General features: G+C 36.1%; 1 protein-coding gene across 5 annotated transcripts in view; it reads right to left on the bottom strand.

Moving 5' to 3' along the window:
• The window catches only part of HERC2 (HECT and RLD domain containing E3 ubiquitin protein ligase 2), a 237,594-nt gene that overhangs the window by 79,399 nt on the left and 139,917 nt on the right, over window positions 1-18,278 (bottom strand). For all 5 annotated transcript variants that reach the window (XM_026510286.4, XM_026510288.4, XM_026510289.4 and 2 more), the window contains exons 46-56: window positions 17,943-18,210; window positions 17,669-17,805; window positions 17,077-17,175; window positions 15,059-15,227; window positions 14,831-14,956; window positions 13,121-13,229; window positions 12,848-12,987; window positions 5,712-5,902; window positions 4,891-4,996; window positions 4,714-4,805; window positions 1,469-1,644 (exon numbers count right to left, since the gene is read on the bottom strand). In XM_026510286.4, coding sequence (XP_026366071.1) covers window positions 1,469-1,644; window positions 4,714-4,805; window positions 4,891-4,996; window positions 5,712-5,902; window positions 12,848-12,987; window positions 13,121-13,229; window positions 14,831-14,956; window positions 15,059-15,227; window positions 17,077-17,175; window positions 17,669-17,805; window positions 17,943-18,210 — 1,613 coding nt within the window. The remainder of the gene's footprint in view (window positions 1-1,468; window positions 1,645-4,713; window positions 4,806-4,890; window positions 4,997-5,711; window positions 5,903-12,847; window positions 12,988-13,120; window positions 13,230-14,830; window positions 14,957-15,058; window positions 15,228-17,076; window positions 17,176-17,668; window positions 17,806-17,942; window positions 18,211-18,278) is intronic.

Below are 18,278 nucleotides of genomic sequence, written 5' to 3'. Positions count from 1 at the left end.
GGACAGAATCCAAACCCAAGATCACAGAACCCTAGAATAACCTGATTAACCTGATTTATTATCACAGTTGCCAACCATTCATGACTAAGAGAATGTGCTTTAATAGCAGTGAGAGGCAGAGCTCCTGTTTCTCAAAGAAAGACTACTTACATCATACTCTAGAAAGCACTTAGTGCGAAAGGCAGTGGTCAGAAGAACTCAGCTAGCATGGTACCTGTCTCCTTCATGTATCTGCAAGGACCAAGCTACACCAGTAGGACAACAGTAACACACATAAATTGATTTTGCATATCCTCTGACTTAGCAATTTACTTTTAGCAATTTATATCTAGGAAAATACAACTCCGAGGAAAGTGATTATCTACATTGTTTTCTGCTGGGACATGAACAAGGCTCAGAACAACCCCCTGCACACACCAGTCCTCCATAAACATCTTAAAATAAAAAAACAAATGTGCAGAAACCTGGCAGGTATCTTTCTTCATTCTTGGTATGTGCTATTGCCCTGCCAAAAACACCTTTTCCTGACCATCTGGCTTTGAAAACTCGAGTTTTCCTGAAAGTATGCCTTTAGAGAGAGTTTTCCTTTGTCCTCCTGACAAATCAATACTCTTTTGTAGATTCTCAAAGGACTGTGCACTTCTCCTTCATGCACTTTCCACAGTCATAAAGCCACTCCGACGTGTCTGAGTTTGTCTTATTTTATTTTGTTGTGCATATTCACCACAGCATTCAAAGGACGGAGAACAGGGTTTAGCCCACAACAGGTGTTCAACAGATGGATGGTGAAGGAATAAATATGGTAATAGTCATCACTATAGTACTCTTGCAAAATATCGAATTGAGTAAGTAAATGAGAACACAGTCGTAAGATGAAATACTGTGCTCAATAAAATTACGTGACAAAAGACTAATGATATGGATATTTTGGAGATGAATGTTGCTCACAATTGCACAATAATGTGAATGTACTTAATGCCACAGAATTAGACATTTAAGAATAGTTAAGAGCATACATTTTATGTTATATATATTTTATCATAAATTTTAATTTAAAAGTTTATAAAATATTTAACAAAGAAGACTATAAAATATATACCATATCATACCATTTCATAGAAAAACACAATTAGGGCCAGACAAAAAGAAAACTACAAGGATACATACCAAAATACTAGCTGTGATATTTCAGAAATTAAATATTAATTAAAAATTAAAAAAAATTTTTTTAAACTAATCAAAAATTAAACACTTTTATTTCCTCTTTTTAATGGTATTTATCTAAATATAATGTGTTTCTACATTAAGCATTCTCCTAAAATTAAGTTAAATTTTTGAAAACAACTAAAATTTACCAAACATTCCTGAGTGCATAAAACTACTCATTATGAAATACACACTAATTAAATATTTACTTTTAAAAGTAAGAATTTTGAAATGAGCACCACCAATAACAAATGGCTCTCACCTCCCACTGTTGCCTTTTTCGTCTTCTTCCTCTTCATTATCTGAGGCTAAGAAAGGAACTGCAGCCAAATCTTCCTCCTCTGCACGGATCCGTCCCAGCAGGATAAGACCATGGATTTTACAATCAATTCCTGAGCTCCTGCACTGCTTTATAGCAATTTCAATATACCTGTGATACTAGACACAAAAACAGTAAACTATAGACTTTTTAGAATCAAATACATGAGATATTTAAACTGGAGAACAGCATATTTAAGACATGAAATGTGTGCAAAGTTAGAGCTCTTTTACTTAAGTTCTGGAAATAGCAAGCAAGTTAGGCAAAATTAATACAGTCACGATTAAGTACGAATTAAAAGAAGTCATTAATCATGAAGTATGTCTGTCCAAGGCATGGACACACTGATTTTCTTACTAAAATGAAACAGTATGATAGCTTTACTGAATGACTGCAAACTTTTCTGTCTTAAAGCTTTCTTGAGGGGCGCCTGAGTGGCTCAGTCCTTTAAGCATTTGACTCTTGATTTCAGCTCAGGTCATGATCTCAGGATCCTGAGACTGAGTCCCGCATTGGGCTCTGCACTGGGTATGGAGCCTGCATAAGATTCTCTCCCCTTCCTGCCCCTGCATACCTCCCCACTTGCATGCACATTCACATGGGCTCTCTCTTTCTCTCTCTCTCTCAAGGAAAAAAAGAAAAAAAAAAAGCTTTCTTGAATCAAGATGTATCAGGAAAGAGATTAAATGTCAGGTAGTTCAGAGCCTTCATAATTTTTAAAACTAATAAAAATATTTGAATATATACAAATTAGAGAAAATCATACAAAGAGCCCTGCAACACTATCACCTAGTTCCAAATTATCAACGTATGAGCAATTTTGTTCATATATGGATTATATTAAGAAAATTCCAGGCAGCATGTTGTTTCAAAACTTCAGTATGTTTCACTGAAGTACAGGCATTTAAAAAAATATATCCACATTACTATTATCATAGCTAAAACAATAATTCCTTATATCATCTAATATGCTACCAGTGATTAACTTTTGTGATCATCTCAAACATTTTTCTATTGTTGTCTTGTTCAAACCAGGATACGAATAGGATGCAACCTTTCCCTGCTATGCCTTTGGTGAGCTGTTGGTTCTGTTTAAGTTGGTGTTTTGTCCTGCAGGATGCCCCACATCGGTATTTGGCATTTACAGTATTCCTCTATTCCTGCATTTCCTGTGAACAGAGTGATGCAGCAGGAAGCACACATACTTCCAGTGACTTCTTACTGCCTCAACTGGACCTGATCAAACCTCAAGATCTACTACCTGTGATCTCACAGGAAGCACAGGTGGAAGAAAACCACCGGGATGAAAAAGACAAATTTTAAAAATGAAAAATTCTACAGGAAAAGATGACCCAGTTTCCTTCTTTAGCAAGGAAAACCCAAGAGAATTAAGACTTAAATGAAGTACAAAGTGCAGGCACATGTATCAACTACAAAAAGATATTTATGGGATAACTGGGAAAATGTAAACGCTGGCTGGATATTGTATGATATTAAAGAATAATCGTTAGGTGTGGTAATGGCATTGTGGTTACATTTTTTAAGTCCTTCTTACAGATTAATATTGAAGTACAAGGTCATATCTCAGACTTGCTTTTAAACGTTCTAGGAATTAAAAAAAAATGGGGGACGTATGGAAGGAGACAATGAAACACAACTGACAAAATTGTTGATAGCTGTTGAAGATGGGTCAAAGGTTTGCGGCGGAGTCAGTATACTTCCTATTTTTGGTTATGTTAGAAAATTACCATAATGAGCCATTTTTATAGGACAGACAATGCTAGAATGTCCACTGGCTTCCCAAGAATGCCAATATTCTAGTTCTTAAATTGGTTGGAGTGATAGAGAGTGGGTCATGAGTTTTCCAATTACTCACAATGCTTCATATTTCTCACACGCATCATGTATACTATTCTATACTAACCAAATATTATAATAAATTGTTCTGAATTGAAAATTTATTGGACTAATTAATACAGCTTTTATGAATAATAATCTCAGCTAGTTACTGATTTAATTAACTCTAGTTATTGACTTAAAGTATAAAATATTCAAGAGTATAATTAAGACATTAGACAAGCTGCTTTCAGTTGCCTAGCAATGAGTTAACAATAAAATGCACTAAAATTCAATATCTTTTTTCAGAAAAACTCAATATTATCTTTCATTTTAATAATTTACCAGTTTATTCATTTATTAACACCACTGGTATTAATTGGTACATCACAAAACAGTTCAATGACATTTAGGAATGAATGGTGTTATTGAAGATTAGAAATAAGGCCAGATCATCAATTCTTGGATCTGGGAAAAGGAGCTGGTACGTTCCCATAGACTGGACACAAGTTACAAACCTTTCATCCACGAACAAATTAACCTAATGACTATATATCAGCTTCTTTAACACACTGGCACCACCTTGAATTTATCTGCCCTTATGTGGGCAGACTAATAATAATAATAATAATAATAATAATAATAAATGAATGGTGAACTACATTTAATAATTTAAAAATAAACTCACTTATAAAAAAAACTTTAGATGAATAAAAGTCAACTATTTAATATCTTTATCCACTATCATTGTTCCAATTAAATAAGTCCTCATGAGACTATAGCATAGGTAGTATCAAGTATATTTAATTTATTAAAATAGTGTTGATATCTGTGTAGAAAGATTTATGGGAAGATCTGAGAGACAGTCTCACTGCTCTGTAATATAGAGGTACTACATAAAAGAACCTTCATTGATTCTCTCAGATAACATTTTCAAGATTTATAATAAACTTGTATTCATTTTGAAAATTACCTTATAACCCACCAAAACAAATCAACAGCTCACCACTTGATGCCAACAGGTATGAAAACAAAAAAGCAATTTCAGTGTCACATGTGCAGTTAGAAAAAAACCATCACACATTAATAGATACATAAAGAAAATAATCCTGTGTTGGATATAAAAAGCAATCTGAACTGCCTACTAACAACTTTTGCTAGGAGCTTTACCCTCACTTCTTACTTAAGATAGTGAGAATGAAACTTATTTTGTTTCTTTTTCAAGCTGATCTGATAAATAGCAAATTCAAGTTGTATACCTGTAAAATTTTAAAATACAATAACTTAATACAGGGCAAAAAGGCGGCTCAATGTCAATATAGAGACAGTCAAAAAAAGTCATCTCCACTTACCTCTGTGCAGTCATTCAGAAGGGACACTGTGGTGTCAGTGGGGTTAATATTGATTGTCTTTAGTTCTATTAGATTATTTAGGGAATTTCCGCCTAGGGGGAAGAAGGGGGATAAAGGAATCAGACAAAGGAATTTTAATCATATGAGAGAAGATACTGAGTAAACTAATTCAATTACCTGACACCACCACCAGGGAAGGCATGTAGCTACTGTCAGCAGGATCAACTATCATTTTTAATCTATGAACAAGAACATCCGGGAAAATCTCCAAACGAATCCAATGCTTTAAAAAAAGAAATGTATTCTCAGTTAATAAAATTCAGCCATATTTTAGCTATTAAAATAGTGTCACTAAAGCTTGAATCTACATGAGATTTTCCAAATATATGATATGGCCTGAGAGAGAGGAGTATTCTACTCTACTACTAACTTGTTTATTAAAAGAAAATCTCACTCTAAACCTCAGAAATGATGTGTTTATAGGCTCCTGACCTAGGGTGGTCCCTTTATACCCATCAAGGAGTGGGCTATAGAAAATACTAGAGTCAAGATGGAAAAATAGCCCCTCTCTCCAAGTCTGACCATGAGTTCAGATGATGGGTACCCACACTTCAGTGCAATTACGATAACATTCCAAAGAGCAACACCTATTTGTTCAGATATATTAGAAACACTGCTCAGCAGAAGCAGAATCTGAACTCATGCATTTTATGTGGGAGAATAACAAAAATAACAGCACCCTATTACACCTTCTATCAATTGGTCAGTTAGATAAAATCTATTACATACATCATTTAAAATCTCTGACAATAAAAATTGGAGGGTATATTACTCAGTAGCTTTAAAAATAAAAATAATTATGAACTAAAATATAAAATCAGTACTGACAGGTACCATCCTGGTATAACTTAGTAGGTTTTTCAAAGTTCATTTTGAAGCTTAAAAGGTAAAGCCATCTAAATAAAAGCATTTCTGGAAGTGTCCCCATGGCACACTACCTTTCCTTGTGAACCAGATGACTGCCAGCAGGGCTCACTGCCATCAATAAGACGAGAAGCCTGGTTCACGGAGGATGACACGTTTAGGCTCTTTACCATCCGGGACCAGCTGTCCAGGAGCATTCCGGGTTGACTGCTGTGACAACGCTTTAGCTGTTTTCCAGAACGGCCACAAAAGATTGCAGACTGTCCTATTTAATAGTGGTGGGACAGTGTTAATACCTGTAGTACAAAACCTTTCCAACCAAGAAATAAAGAATACTACATAGTGATGAGCTTCTTGTTTCAAGAAAATAAGTTTTCAAATTAAAAGAAACTAATAGGAATGCCTGGGTGGCTCAGTTGGTTAAGTATCTGAATCTTAATTTCTGCTCAGGTTATGATCTCAGGGTCTTGAGACCAAGTCCCACATCAGGCTCCATGCTGGGTGTGAAGCCTGCTTAAGATTTCCTCTCTCCCTCTCCTTCTGACCCTCCTCCCACCCCACCCCACCCCATCCCGTCCTGGGCTGGCTCGCTCGCTCTCAAATAAATAAATGGAACTAATAAATACCTAAAACAGCTTCAAAAAGCCCAATGTATTTTATACCAATTTATGAAATGAAGTTCATATAATGTTATGATTTATTCTACTTGACTCTCAAGTAACAACAGAGTGATGTATTTCCAGATGGAAGGGTACACAGAAGCGGAGGTGAGGGAGGTGGAGAATTCAGTAACAGTTCTAACAAAAACATTCTTATTAAAAATGCCGTTACAGGGTGCCTGGGTGGCTCAGTCTGTTGAGCATCTGATTCTTAGTTTCTGTTCAGGTCATGATCTCAGAGTCATGGGAGCGAGCCCCATGCTCAGCATGGAATCTGCTTGGGATTCTCTTTCTCCCTCTCCTTCCTGCCTTCACTTGCGCACACACGTGCAGCCTTTCTCTCTCTCTCTAAAATAAATAAATAGAATCTTTTTTAAAAAATGTGTTACAAATGCAAAGCAAAAACAAATCTGTAAAGAGTTTCTACTTCCGTGAATGACAAATCTGGAAATTCATCTAGCCCTCCCACTGAGGACAACTAGAAGAGGCATACAAAACGTTTAAAGATGAATAAATCTTAAAAGTATCAGAAATAGCAAGATGGTAAAGAATTACGAGACCAGAATCTAGGGAAGGCTAAGATGAACAGAGATGTCCAGATGAGCAATGCCATGTATCCAAGGCTCCTCTTCCCTGATGGCAACTGTCAGTAAGGAAAGCCTCCCAAAAAAGAAGAAGAAAAAAAACCAAAAACAAAAAAACCCAACTACTTTTGAAAGCCTTGGGTAGGGGAGAAGGGAGACCAGGAATTGGAGTCCAGAACCCACCAGAAGAGAAGGGGATAGTCATAAAAAACTCCATGCTTTGGGTTGGGATCCCAACAGGAAAAATCCCAAGAGGAAGGGCTAACTATGCAGTGCTGTTTGTTTTTACAGATTATAGCTTAGCATGAAATCATCACAGTCAATGAAACTGGACTGGGTCTGGTCTACAAGTAACTATCTGAGTCTGGTACTTAACCAACAAGAAACCCAGGTAGTTACTTACTCCCAATTACCTAGAAGACAACCTTCCCTCCTCCAATCTCTGTAGAATAATAATATCTTAGGCCTCAAACGGATTCAAGAAATAATTTTTTAAATATAATATCCAGTACATAATGGCATATGAGACTAGAAAACATGACTTAAAAATCTACCAGAAATAACAGACAACAGAAAGTGATCCACAGAGTGTCCATATATTAGAGTTATAAGACACAGGTTTTAAGATAACAATGTTTGAAAAGATAAGACACTGAATATTTCAGCAGAGAAGTGAAAACTATTTTTAAAAACAGAAAGATTAGAACTGTTGAATATAGTAATTAAAATTAAGAATTCAATGAATAGGTTTACTTGTAGACCAGACTCAGATGAAAAGGGAATTACTAAAAAATATCTAGAATGAAAAACTGAGCAATAGCTTAGAAAACATAAATGAGAAGGTGAAAGACTTAGAGGACAGAGAGAAGGTCTGACACAGGTGAAAGAGGAGTCCCAAAAATAGAAGAGATAATAGGATACAGACAATATTTGAAGAAATACTGACTGAAAAATTTCCAGAACTGACAAATGATATCAAGCCACAGATTTAAAAAGCCCTGCTTTGAAAGTTGCTGATTGTAGATCTTAAATGTTCTTACCTACCCAACACACACACACACACACACACACACGCGTAATTATGTGAGGTGATGGATTTGTTAACTAACCAACTAACCTCACTGTGGTAATTATTTTGCAATATATACACGTACCAAATCATCACACTGTATATCTTAAGGTTACACAATGTTACATGTCAATTATAGCTGAAGAAAGCTAGAAAAATAAAGGAAACAAAAATAAAGAGTCCTGCTAACCCCAAGGAAGATAAATAAAAAGAAACACATTTCTCTGCACATGTAAAATTTGTGTAAGATAAAAACAAAAAAGTATCTCAAAAACAGACTAAGAGGAAATACAAAAATTGATTAGCTTTAATGGAACAATAACTATACTTACAGCTGACTTAAACAGAATTATAAACTGAATTACAACGGAACAGTATTTTCAAAGAAAATTCCTACCAAAAATATTTTTCTAAAATGAAGAAGAAATAAGACATTTTCAGACAAACAAAAATGTAATTCATAACCACAGAGATGCATTAAGGAAAATATTAAGGACTATTCTTCAGGTAGGAGAAAAACGATGATAGATAAAAAATGAAAGATACAGGAAAAAATGAAAAAATGAAATATTAAGTATGTGAAAAAATCTAAATAAATACTGGCTATATACAATAGCAATACTATGTCTTGTATGGTTAAAAATGTGTATGTGTAAAATTGTAAGACATAATAAAAACATGATAATTTAAATCAGAATGAGGCTAAATAAAGCTAAAGGGATCTAAGGTCCTTGCATTGCTTAGGAGTAAATATATTAAGTAATATTAGATTTTGATAAGTCAAAAATGGATGTTTAAATATTCTGAGTAACTGCTAATACTAAAAATGTGTGTAACATATACACTACTTACGGAGATTAAATATATACTAAAAATGTGTGTAACTTCTAAGCCAAGGGGGGGCTGGGGTGTTAAATAATAAAAAATGTATCAGTCCAAAGAAAGAAAGAATGTAGAAAGAGGAACGGAGAACAGGAGGGACAAATAAAAACACTGAGAAGTGGTCAATTTAAATAAAAATACATCAGCAATTGCCTTAAATACCTAAATGATCCCTATAAAAGACAAACATTAGCATTCTGGAATTTAAAAAAACTATTTACAACTTATAAGAAATATATAAAAAAATACAGGAATACAGAATGAGGGTAAAAGCCTAAAAAAAAAGATACACCAAGGGGTGCGTGGGTAGCTCAGTTGTTTTAAGTGTCCAACTCTTGATTTCGGCTCAGGTCATGATCTCGGGGTCCTGGAATCAAGCCCCGTGTCAGGCTCTGTGCTTAGCAGGGAGTCTGCTTAAGATTCTCTCTAATTCGCCCTCTGCCCCTCCCGCCTCACATGCACCATCTTCTTTCTCTCTCTCTCTCTAAAATAAATAAATCTTTAAAAATAGTAAATAAATAAAGATACACTAAGCAAACACTAACTTTGTCACAGAACTACAGGAGATATTTTTTTAGGCACACATAAAGCATTTATAAAATCCCATCATATACTAAGTTCTATGATCATAAAAAAGTTTCAAAAAGTGTCAAAGGTCAATCAGGATACATACTCTAAATGCAATGCAGAAACCAGTAAAAATGCTGATATGTTTGAAAATTTTAAACCAATGAATACAAAAAAATAATTCTCAGGGAATTAGAAATAAATAATGAGCTATCACTATATAGCAGTATTGCAGGATACAGCTTAAGTCTTGCTTAAAAACAATCCTAAAAATTTTTTAAGTTCATATATTAGTAAAGACAGAGTGAGAAAATGAGATAAGCATTAACCTCAAGAAGATGGGGGGGGGGGGGAATCAGCCTAAACCTAAATTCCATAGGAAAAAAAAAGAAAGAATAAAGATATGAGAAATAGCAAAAAAGCCAAAACTTGTCTCTCTGAAAAGACTAATTAAACTGATAAGCCCATGGCAGGCCAATCAAGAAAAAAAAAGAAATTATTCTAAGTTAGCCTTGAAAAGGAGATAACTCTAGATTCTACAAATTTCCCACTAAGAGAATAATACAAATTCGAACTAGATAGGAACTTCCTCAACATGAGAAAGCCTATTTATGAAAAACCCACAGCTAACATTATACTCAAAAGTGAAAGACTGAGGGGTGCCTGGGTGGCACAGCGGTTAAGCGTCTGCCTTCGGCTCAGGGCGTGATCCCGGAGTTATGGGATCAAGCGCTGCATCAGGCTCCTCCGCTATGAGCCTGCTTCTTCCTCTCCCACTCCCCCTGCTTGTGTTCCCCCTCTCGCTGGCTGTCTCTATCTGTCGAATAAATAAATAAAATCTTTAAAAAAAAGAAAAGTGAAAGACTGAAATCTTTCCCCCTAAATTCAGGAGCAAGACAAGGATGCCCACCTTCTCTACTTCTATTCAACTTAGTACTGGAAGAACTAGCTAAGGCAGGAAAAAGGAATATAAGGTATTGAAATCAGAAAGGAAGAAGTAAAACCATCTTGGTTCAGAGATAACATGATCTTATATGTAGAAAACCCAAAAGAAACCACACAAAAAAAATTGTAGGAGACAATAAATAAAATTCAGCCAAGCTGCTAGATATTAATTCAACACACAAAATGTGTTGAAAGTGTAGTGTATATTTCTATATACTAGCAACAAACATTCCAAAAGGGAAATTAAGAATTCCATTTAATATGGCATAAAAAATACTTAGAAATAAACTTAATCAAGAAGGTACAAGACCTGTACACTGAAAAATCACAAAACATTGCTGAAAGAAAAATTGCAGAAAGAAAGTCCTAAGTAAATGGAAAAGATATCCCTTTGATCATGGACTGGAAAACTCAACATTATTAAAATGACAATTCTGCCCAAATCAATGTACAAATTCAATGCAATTCCTATAAAACTACTGCTTACCAAAGTAGAAAAATCCACCCCCAAATTTATACTGAATTTCAAAGGATACCAAATAGTCAAATCAATCTTGAGAAACAAGAAAACATTTGGAGGATTCACACTTCGCAATATGAAAACTTACTACAAAGCTGACAAAATCACAATGTATGGTTTGCTACTGGCATGAGGACAGGCAAACAGACCAACAGAACAGAACTGGGAGCCTAAAAATAAACTTTCACATCAATGGCCAGTTGATTTTCAAAAAGGATGCCAAGACCATTCAATGGTGAAAGGACAGTCTTTTCAATAAGCAGTGATGGGAAACTGGATGTACACATGTAAAAGAATGAAATTGAACTCTTAATACTATACCATGTACAAAAATTAACTCAAAATGGATCAAAACCTAAGTTTAAGAGCTAAAACTAACTTTTTAGAAAGAAAAACAGGTGCTAATCTTCATGACTTTGGATTTAGCAATGGTCTCTGAAATGGACACCGAAAGCGAATACAACACCAACAGGCAACAAAAGAAACAATAGGTAAAATGAACTTCATTAAAATTAAAAACTTATGCATCACTGAATCCCATCAGGAAAGTGAAGACAACCCAAAGAATGGGACGAAATATTTGCAAATCACCTGACAGGGTTCAATGTGCAGAATATTTAAAGAATTCTTTTTTCTTTCTTTTTTTTTTTTTTTTTTTTTTTTAAGATTTTATTCATTCATTTAAGAGACAATGCAAGTGAGAGAGCACAAGCCTGGGGAGCAGAAGAGGGAGAGGGAGAAGCAAACTCCCCGCTGAGCAGGGAGCCCAATATGGGACTCGATCCCAGCACCCTGAGATCACGACCTAAGTCGAAGGCAGCTGTTTAACCGACTGAGCCACCCAGGTGCCCCTTACAGACTTCCTAAAACTCAACATCAAAAGTTTAAAAATGGGCAAAGGACTTAAATAGACATATCCTCCAAAAAGATATACAAATGGCCAAAATGACATGAAAAGAGGCTCAATGTCCTTTGTCATTAGGTAAACTGAAATGAAAATCACAAGGTAATACTTCTCACCCATTAGAATGGCTGTAATTTAAAAAAATGAAAAATAACAAATGTTGCTGAGAACATGCTGGTGGGAATATAAAATGGTACAGCCACTGTGGAAAACATTTCGGAGTTTCCGCAAAGAACTACCATATGACCCTGCAATTCTACTCCCAATTTTAAAAACAAGAACTCAAACAGATCTATACACCAACGTTCATAGTAACATTATTCATAATAGCTGAAAGGTAGAAACAATCCAAATGTTCATTAATAGATGAATAGATAAACAATATGTGGGATATATGAAATATTATTCAGCCATAAAAAGAAATGAAGTTCTGACACATGCTACAACATGGATAAACCCTGGAAACATAATCCTAAGTAAAATAAGCCAGACACCAAAAGGCAAATTTTGGTTCCACCTACATGTGGTACCTAGTGTCATCAAATTCCCGGAGACTGGAAGCTGATTCCCAAGAACTGGGGGAGGAGAGAATGGGGAATTATCGCTTAATGGTACAGAGTTTCTGTTTCGAGTGGTGAAAAAGTTTTGGAAATAGATAGTGGTGATGGTTGTGCAACATTCTCTGAATTGTACACTTCAAAGTGATTAAAATGGCAAATTTTAATTTGTTGTACATATTCTGCCACAATTAAAAAAAAGATATAATAAAAGACATAAAGACATACATCTATCCAATTCCACACCCCATGCAACAAAACATTTATTAGTTTCTTGAGACCTTTTAATGTTATTTATGGAAATACAAGCAAACAAACCATTATTCTAATTCCCGTAGTCCCTCATTGCTTGAAAAAAAAGATAGCAAATTTTCAAGTGTGTGCATCTTTCTTGTTTTACTGTGTACACTGTGCAGTGCTCACCATATAAACATGAACTTTAAAGAGCAAACTAACATGTGTGCACAATAATGATTTCATTAATAATATTTTAATGAAAAAGAGCATAACCATTTTACCATACCTGGTTCATTTATTCTGCCAAATGTATGTCTAGTGTTGTGTTTTCTGGTCTTGAAACATGTTTCACAAAAATCAAAGTCATCACAGTTTCTGCATTTGAATCTAGATCCATTGATAGGAAACATCTGACAGCCATCACACCTATTTTTAAAATAACCATTGGGTTGTTAAGAAAAAGATAAGGTCATTTATTAAATTAAGGCAATTTATTAAGTTTAATTCCAAAGAAAACTATTCCTCCCAAACAAATCTAGCAATATAAAAATTAACTCACGTAACCCCAGGATGAACACTAGGCACCAACTCCATTTCTGACAACAGCCCGGTCCAGTGAGACTGCTGAGGAAAGTCGACGATGACATCTTTTCCATTTGCACTGAAAGCTAGGACACAACAGAAATTGCTGAAACATCTTGGTCACCAATAAAAACCTAATGTTAAAATTTAAACTATACCTAATCATGTGATAATTATACTGTAGTTATTTATGTTTTACAGAGAAAGACAAACCAAGATACTTATGGATGGACTAACACATCATGTCAATCAGGGATTAGCTTCAAAATAATCAAGGGAGGGAATCATGGATGAAACAACCTTGGCCAGGGGTAGACAACTATTAAAGCCAGGTAATGGGCACAAGGAGGTTCATTACGCTATATTCTCTACTTCTGTATATGTCTGACATTTTCCACAGTTTGTTTCTTTGTTTTTAATTATATCAAGTCAAAAACTTCATTTAGTATCTTAGGAAATAAGAACCACAATAATAATGTTAAGAGATCTCTTGTCCTTTGGTGAGAACACTCTGCTACTTAAACATTAACTTCTGAACCAAGTTCTTATTTATCTGTGCACAGATAAAATTTATCTGTGTTTTGACTTATAAAGCTTTTAAGAGCCTCTTAAGTAAAGAAAAATGTTAAACTAAAGTAAAATGTTAAATAAGCCATTTGTTCTTATGTAACCTGAAACATTCTAACACTCCCACACACTGGGGAAGCACCACCATTATTACCATTTCTAATCTAAGCTATTTAACAGTAAGAGGGTTTTGTACAAGGTTCAAACAAAACAAAACAGGATCTCTTTATGGCCTTAAAAGAGTTTAAAGATAAAATAAAACCACATGCATTTTTAATTACTTCTCATGCAATTGTTAAAATGGAGGTAGGATACCTTTTAATGTATACCATGTGTTTGATTTGAAATCTCAATAATATCACATTAAATATAAACTGAAAAGAATTTTGTGTTTCCAGTTCTTAATTCACATCATTTGCACCTTTCCATTTCTTAAATTTAGTCCTACATTTTATTATAGCAGAGAGAGACAGAAATAGTCCCCAACTGAGGGAGTTAGCCACTCACATATAGGCCATTTGGCAGAATGACAGAACAAGTTTACAGAACACCAACATCAAACAAGGTTACCCTGTGACTGTGACAGATCAAGACAAAGGCAAAACCACTCTTTAGTCAGTCTGATCAAGTTCAAATCTAATCCAAACCACAAACACAACCAGACACCCTCCCCAACCTCCCACCTCCCCCATTCTGGTTAGTATGAACAACTGCTTCCTTGCCAACCATTAACTCCATCCTAGCTGCATTTTTTTTCCTGCCTTACAGATTAATATTTATTATTAAGACACCCATTCTTAGAATTACCCCCACTCCTTTGAACCCTTCCCAAAATATCCAACACAAACCCAATTAGTCCTTTGTTATACCCACTTATGGAGAAACCCCATTTTCCAGGGTATGCATCCTCCCAAATGCTAATGAGTTAATAAACCTCACTCTATCAACTATAGGCATGTTCCTGGTCTAGAGAGCACTGACAAGCAAAAAAATGCTATTTATAGATCATACACTTTCATCATACTTGTTTTTTCTTGCCCTTGAATGAAAAAGAAATGAGTTTATTACATTAGCTGATGAAAAGCTAGCATCTGGAATTTTGTTGCCTGGAAAATATTACCTTTCACAACCCCCACACTTTGATGAGTCACAGATCCCCACTTGTATTTTGGTGTGGTGACTGAGGCTTTGACACGAACTTTATCACCAATCTTTATGTGAGAAGGAGAACTTGGTGGAGGATAGCCTAGAGATTACAATAATAAGCAAACTATAATTAGTATTTATTCCTGAGAATTCTGTCTCTACTTAAGAAAAAGTAAAAGAACTTACTTAAGAATGTGCTCACCTATAAGTTCCACATGAATATACCTAACCCAGTAAGTGCCTCCTTTCTGCTGCCAATCACACTGCACATTGAGGTCATGTAGTCCATCTCTATCCAATTTAATAACTTTGCCCACATCTCCTTCACACACTTCTTCATATGTTCGACAGCATCTAACCATCATTCCCACCTAAGATTAAAATTAAAATAAAAATCCAATCCAGTGTATAGATGAAATGAACAATTATAAGTAGCATTATTCTATTTCTAAGAAAGGATTTCTTCTAGCACCCAGAGTGTACTCTCAAAATCATTTTACACTAAATGGAACCAGGGCTCTTTAGAAAACTGGCTGGCTCAATGTCTGGAGCAGGAAATACATTAAGATGAACATGGATCAACTTATGCCATAAAGCAAGGGAGCTCTCAAAGATCAAAGTGTTCACTCAAAAGAACAACTTGATCAATAGGAATAATGGCTGAAACACAGCAAATACATATCAGCCAATAAATTCATCACAATGATAATAAGCAAAGTTTCTTGGTCACCTCTGTAAGTTCCATGGTACCAATTCACCATTCTGAAAATTGATAAAGCAAAACAAAAACAAAACAAGCATTTATTCTGTCTTTCCTATATAAACTGTATTATAAAGAATAACTAAAGTTGATTCAAAAAGAGTTCAGAGAATAAACTCTAGCTAATAAATTTGGAAGGCATGACAAAGTTAGAAAACCACTACTGTGCAAGCCCTCATGATGAGTCTAGGTGATGACACAAATGGCTACCAAAGCACCAAAATGAACAACAGAGAACTCCTTAACAGATGGAAGTAGACTAACAAGACCTAACCAACAATACTGCATGCTGGTCCATATGATGCATTCGTGCCTAAGATACTGCCTGAGTCCAACAGCTCCCTCCAACCCCACCAGACCTTATTCTGACTTTACAGGAAATGCAGAGGAGGGAGGAAGCTGTGATCCAACAAAGTTTAGCCACAAATAAATGACATGAAAAGGAGAAAAAAAGGAGGGGAAAACTGTTCCAGGTTAAAAGACACTTCAGAGGGGTGCCTGGGTGGCGCAGTCGTTAAGCGTCTGCCTTCGGCTCAGGGCGTGATCCCGGCGTTCTGGGATCGATCCCCACATCAGGCTCCTCCGCTATGAGCCTGCTTCTTCCTCTCCCACTCCCCCTGCTTGTGTTCCCTCTCTCGCTGGCTGTCTCTATCTCTGTCAAATAAATAAATAAAATCTTTAAAAAAAAAAAAAAAGACACTTCAGAAAGACATCACCTAAATGTAAGGTGTATGACCTTACTTGTATCCAAATTCAAAAATACTACTGTTTAAAAAGCAATTTCTGAGAAAACAGGAAATCTCAGCAAGCACTGGATAGAAGATGATATTATGGAATTATTGTTTATTTTGTTACCTAATGTTAGGTAACAGTAACGTTATGTTAAAAACAAATCCTTATCAGGGCACCTGGCTGGCATACCCAGTAGAACACGGGACTCTTGATCTTGGGGTCGTGAGTTCAAGCCCTGCACTAAGCATACAGCTTACTTTAAAAAAACAAAAAAGACAGATCCTTTATCTACATTGACATATTCACAGATGAAATGAGATGATTTCTGGGATTTTCTCTGAAGTATACTAACCAGAAAAGAATTAAAACAAGAAAAGAAAGGATTTAAGATGCAGAAAGGACTACATAAAGAGCCTAACAAGATTTTTAAAAATTGGCAGTAAGAACGATGTAAGAAAAACAAGCAAAAATAGATTTTTAAAAGTGTTCAAAATGGGGATAATTGAGAAGCACATGTCTCTGTGCCATGTCATTATGGACAAACCACCTTTTGCTCTCTAGCTCTAGCACCCCTTGTTCATCTTCTGTTCCTCTGTCCTCTGCTCTAGTGACAGTGGCCTCCCTGCTGGGTGCTGTGCCCTCCCCTACCAGGCTTCTGACTTTCTAAGATGCTTGAACATTGCTGACTGGAAACCTGAGCAAAGCTCCTGGCTAAGGCATTTACTCACCTGAATGTTCTCTCTCACATACACAGCATAATCATCATTACTCAAGAAATCAGCTCGTTTTTTGTACGTCTGGCTCTCTGTTACAACAGCACCAGTAGACTACAAAAGATAAATATATTTTTTAAAAATTGTAAGCCAGATAAACCTACTTAAAAAGAAGTATGTGAAATCTTTAATATTAAAATGTAAACTATGAAATATTATGCTGTATTTTCACTAAACATTCATTTTAAAAATATTAAACATTATAGTAAACAGAATGAATATGAAAAGCTTAAAGTACAGAAAATTTCTGAGACATTTCCAAATTAATCCCATGAAATGATTTACTTAAATCAGAAGTCACTGTGTCATATAAAACATGTTTTTTAAATAAAGTATAGTCTAATGGCTACCCAACATCATTAGATGTTGGAACAAGGGGCTGATTTAAAGCTGAAGTAATTAAGGCACAGAAAACCCAGTCAGCACTTGGCAGCTTCATTATGTGAGTGGCAAAACTGCAGAGAGGCCCCATGGAACAGCATGCAGGAAACCCAGAGCACAGATCAGGTTGACAAAAAGGTGGGGCAACCACACAGGAGGCACTGACCACAGCGTAGGCCGAGTCGTCCACATCCTCCACCACCTCCTCATCTGAACACTCCTCAGACCCTGTGTCTGCATCCGAGAGATCTGTGACCTGCACATCAGCATGGTCCAGCAGCCACCCAACCAAGGCCTCCACGCCTACAAGCAAGCACACACAGAGCACCCACAGTGAGGATCTACAGCACCACCCTGCCTGCAGGCTGCTGATGTTAGCATTTCAAGGTAAACCTACAAACGAACGTGTGGGCACAGCACCCACAAGGAAAACAACATACCTGGCAAGCCAGCAGCATTCCCAGAGGCACCAGTGAGTGACTTCAGCGCAAACTCTATGTTCCTTCTAGGAAATCCCATTTCCATGAGCTGAACCACAATAGGCAGAGCAGGGGCAGGTGACTGTTTGCGCTTCTTTGCTCTGACAGGGCGAACATGCTGCACAGGGACAGGCGTTGTGGCCTCACTGGAGCTGCAGTCTTCAAACACTGGGCTCGACGGGTGAGTGGACTCCACAGCCAAATACTGACATACAGCCAGAGCTGCAGCCTGGACAAATGAGAGTGGAGCTGGGAGGTTTATAAAAGGCAAGAGACTGGGGTGTCTGGCTGGCTCAA

Source organism: Ursus arctos, unplaced genomic scaffold, assembly GCF_023065955.2.
Source record: "Ursus arctos isolate Adak ecotype North America unplaced genomic scaffold, UrsArc2.0 scaffold_28, whole genome shotgun sequence".
NCBI lineage: Eukaryota > Metazoa > Chordata > Mammalia > Carnivora > Ursidae > Ursus > Ursus arctos.
This window is presented reverse-complemented; position numbering and strand designations above follow the sequence as displayed.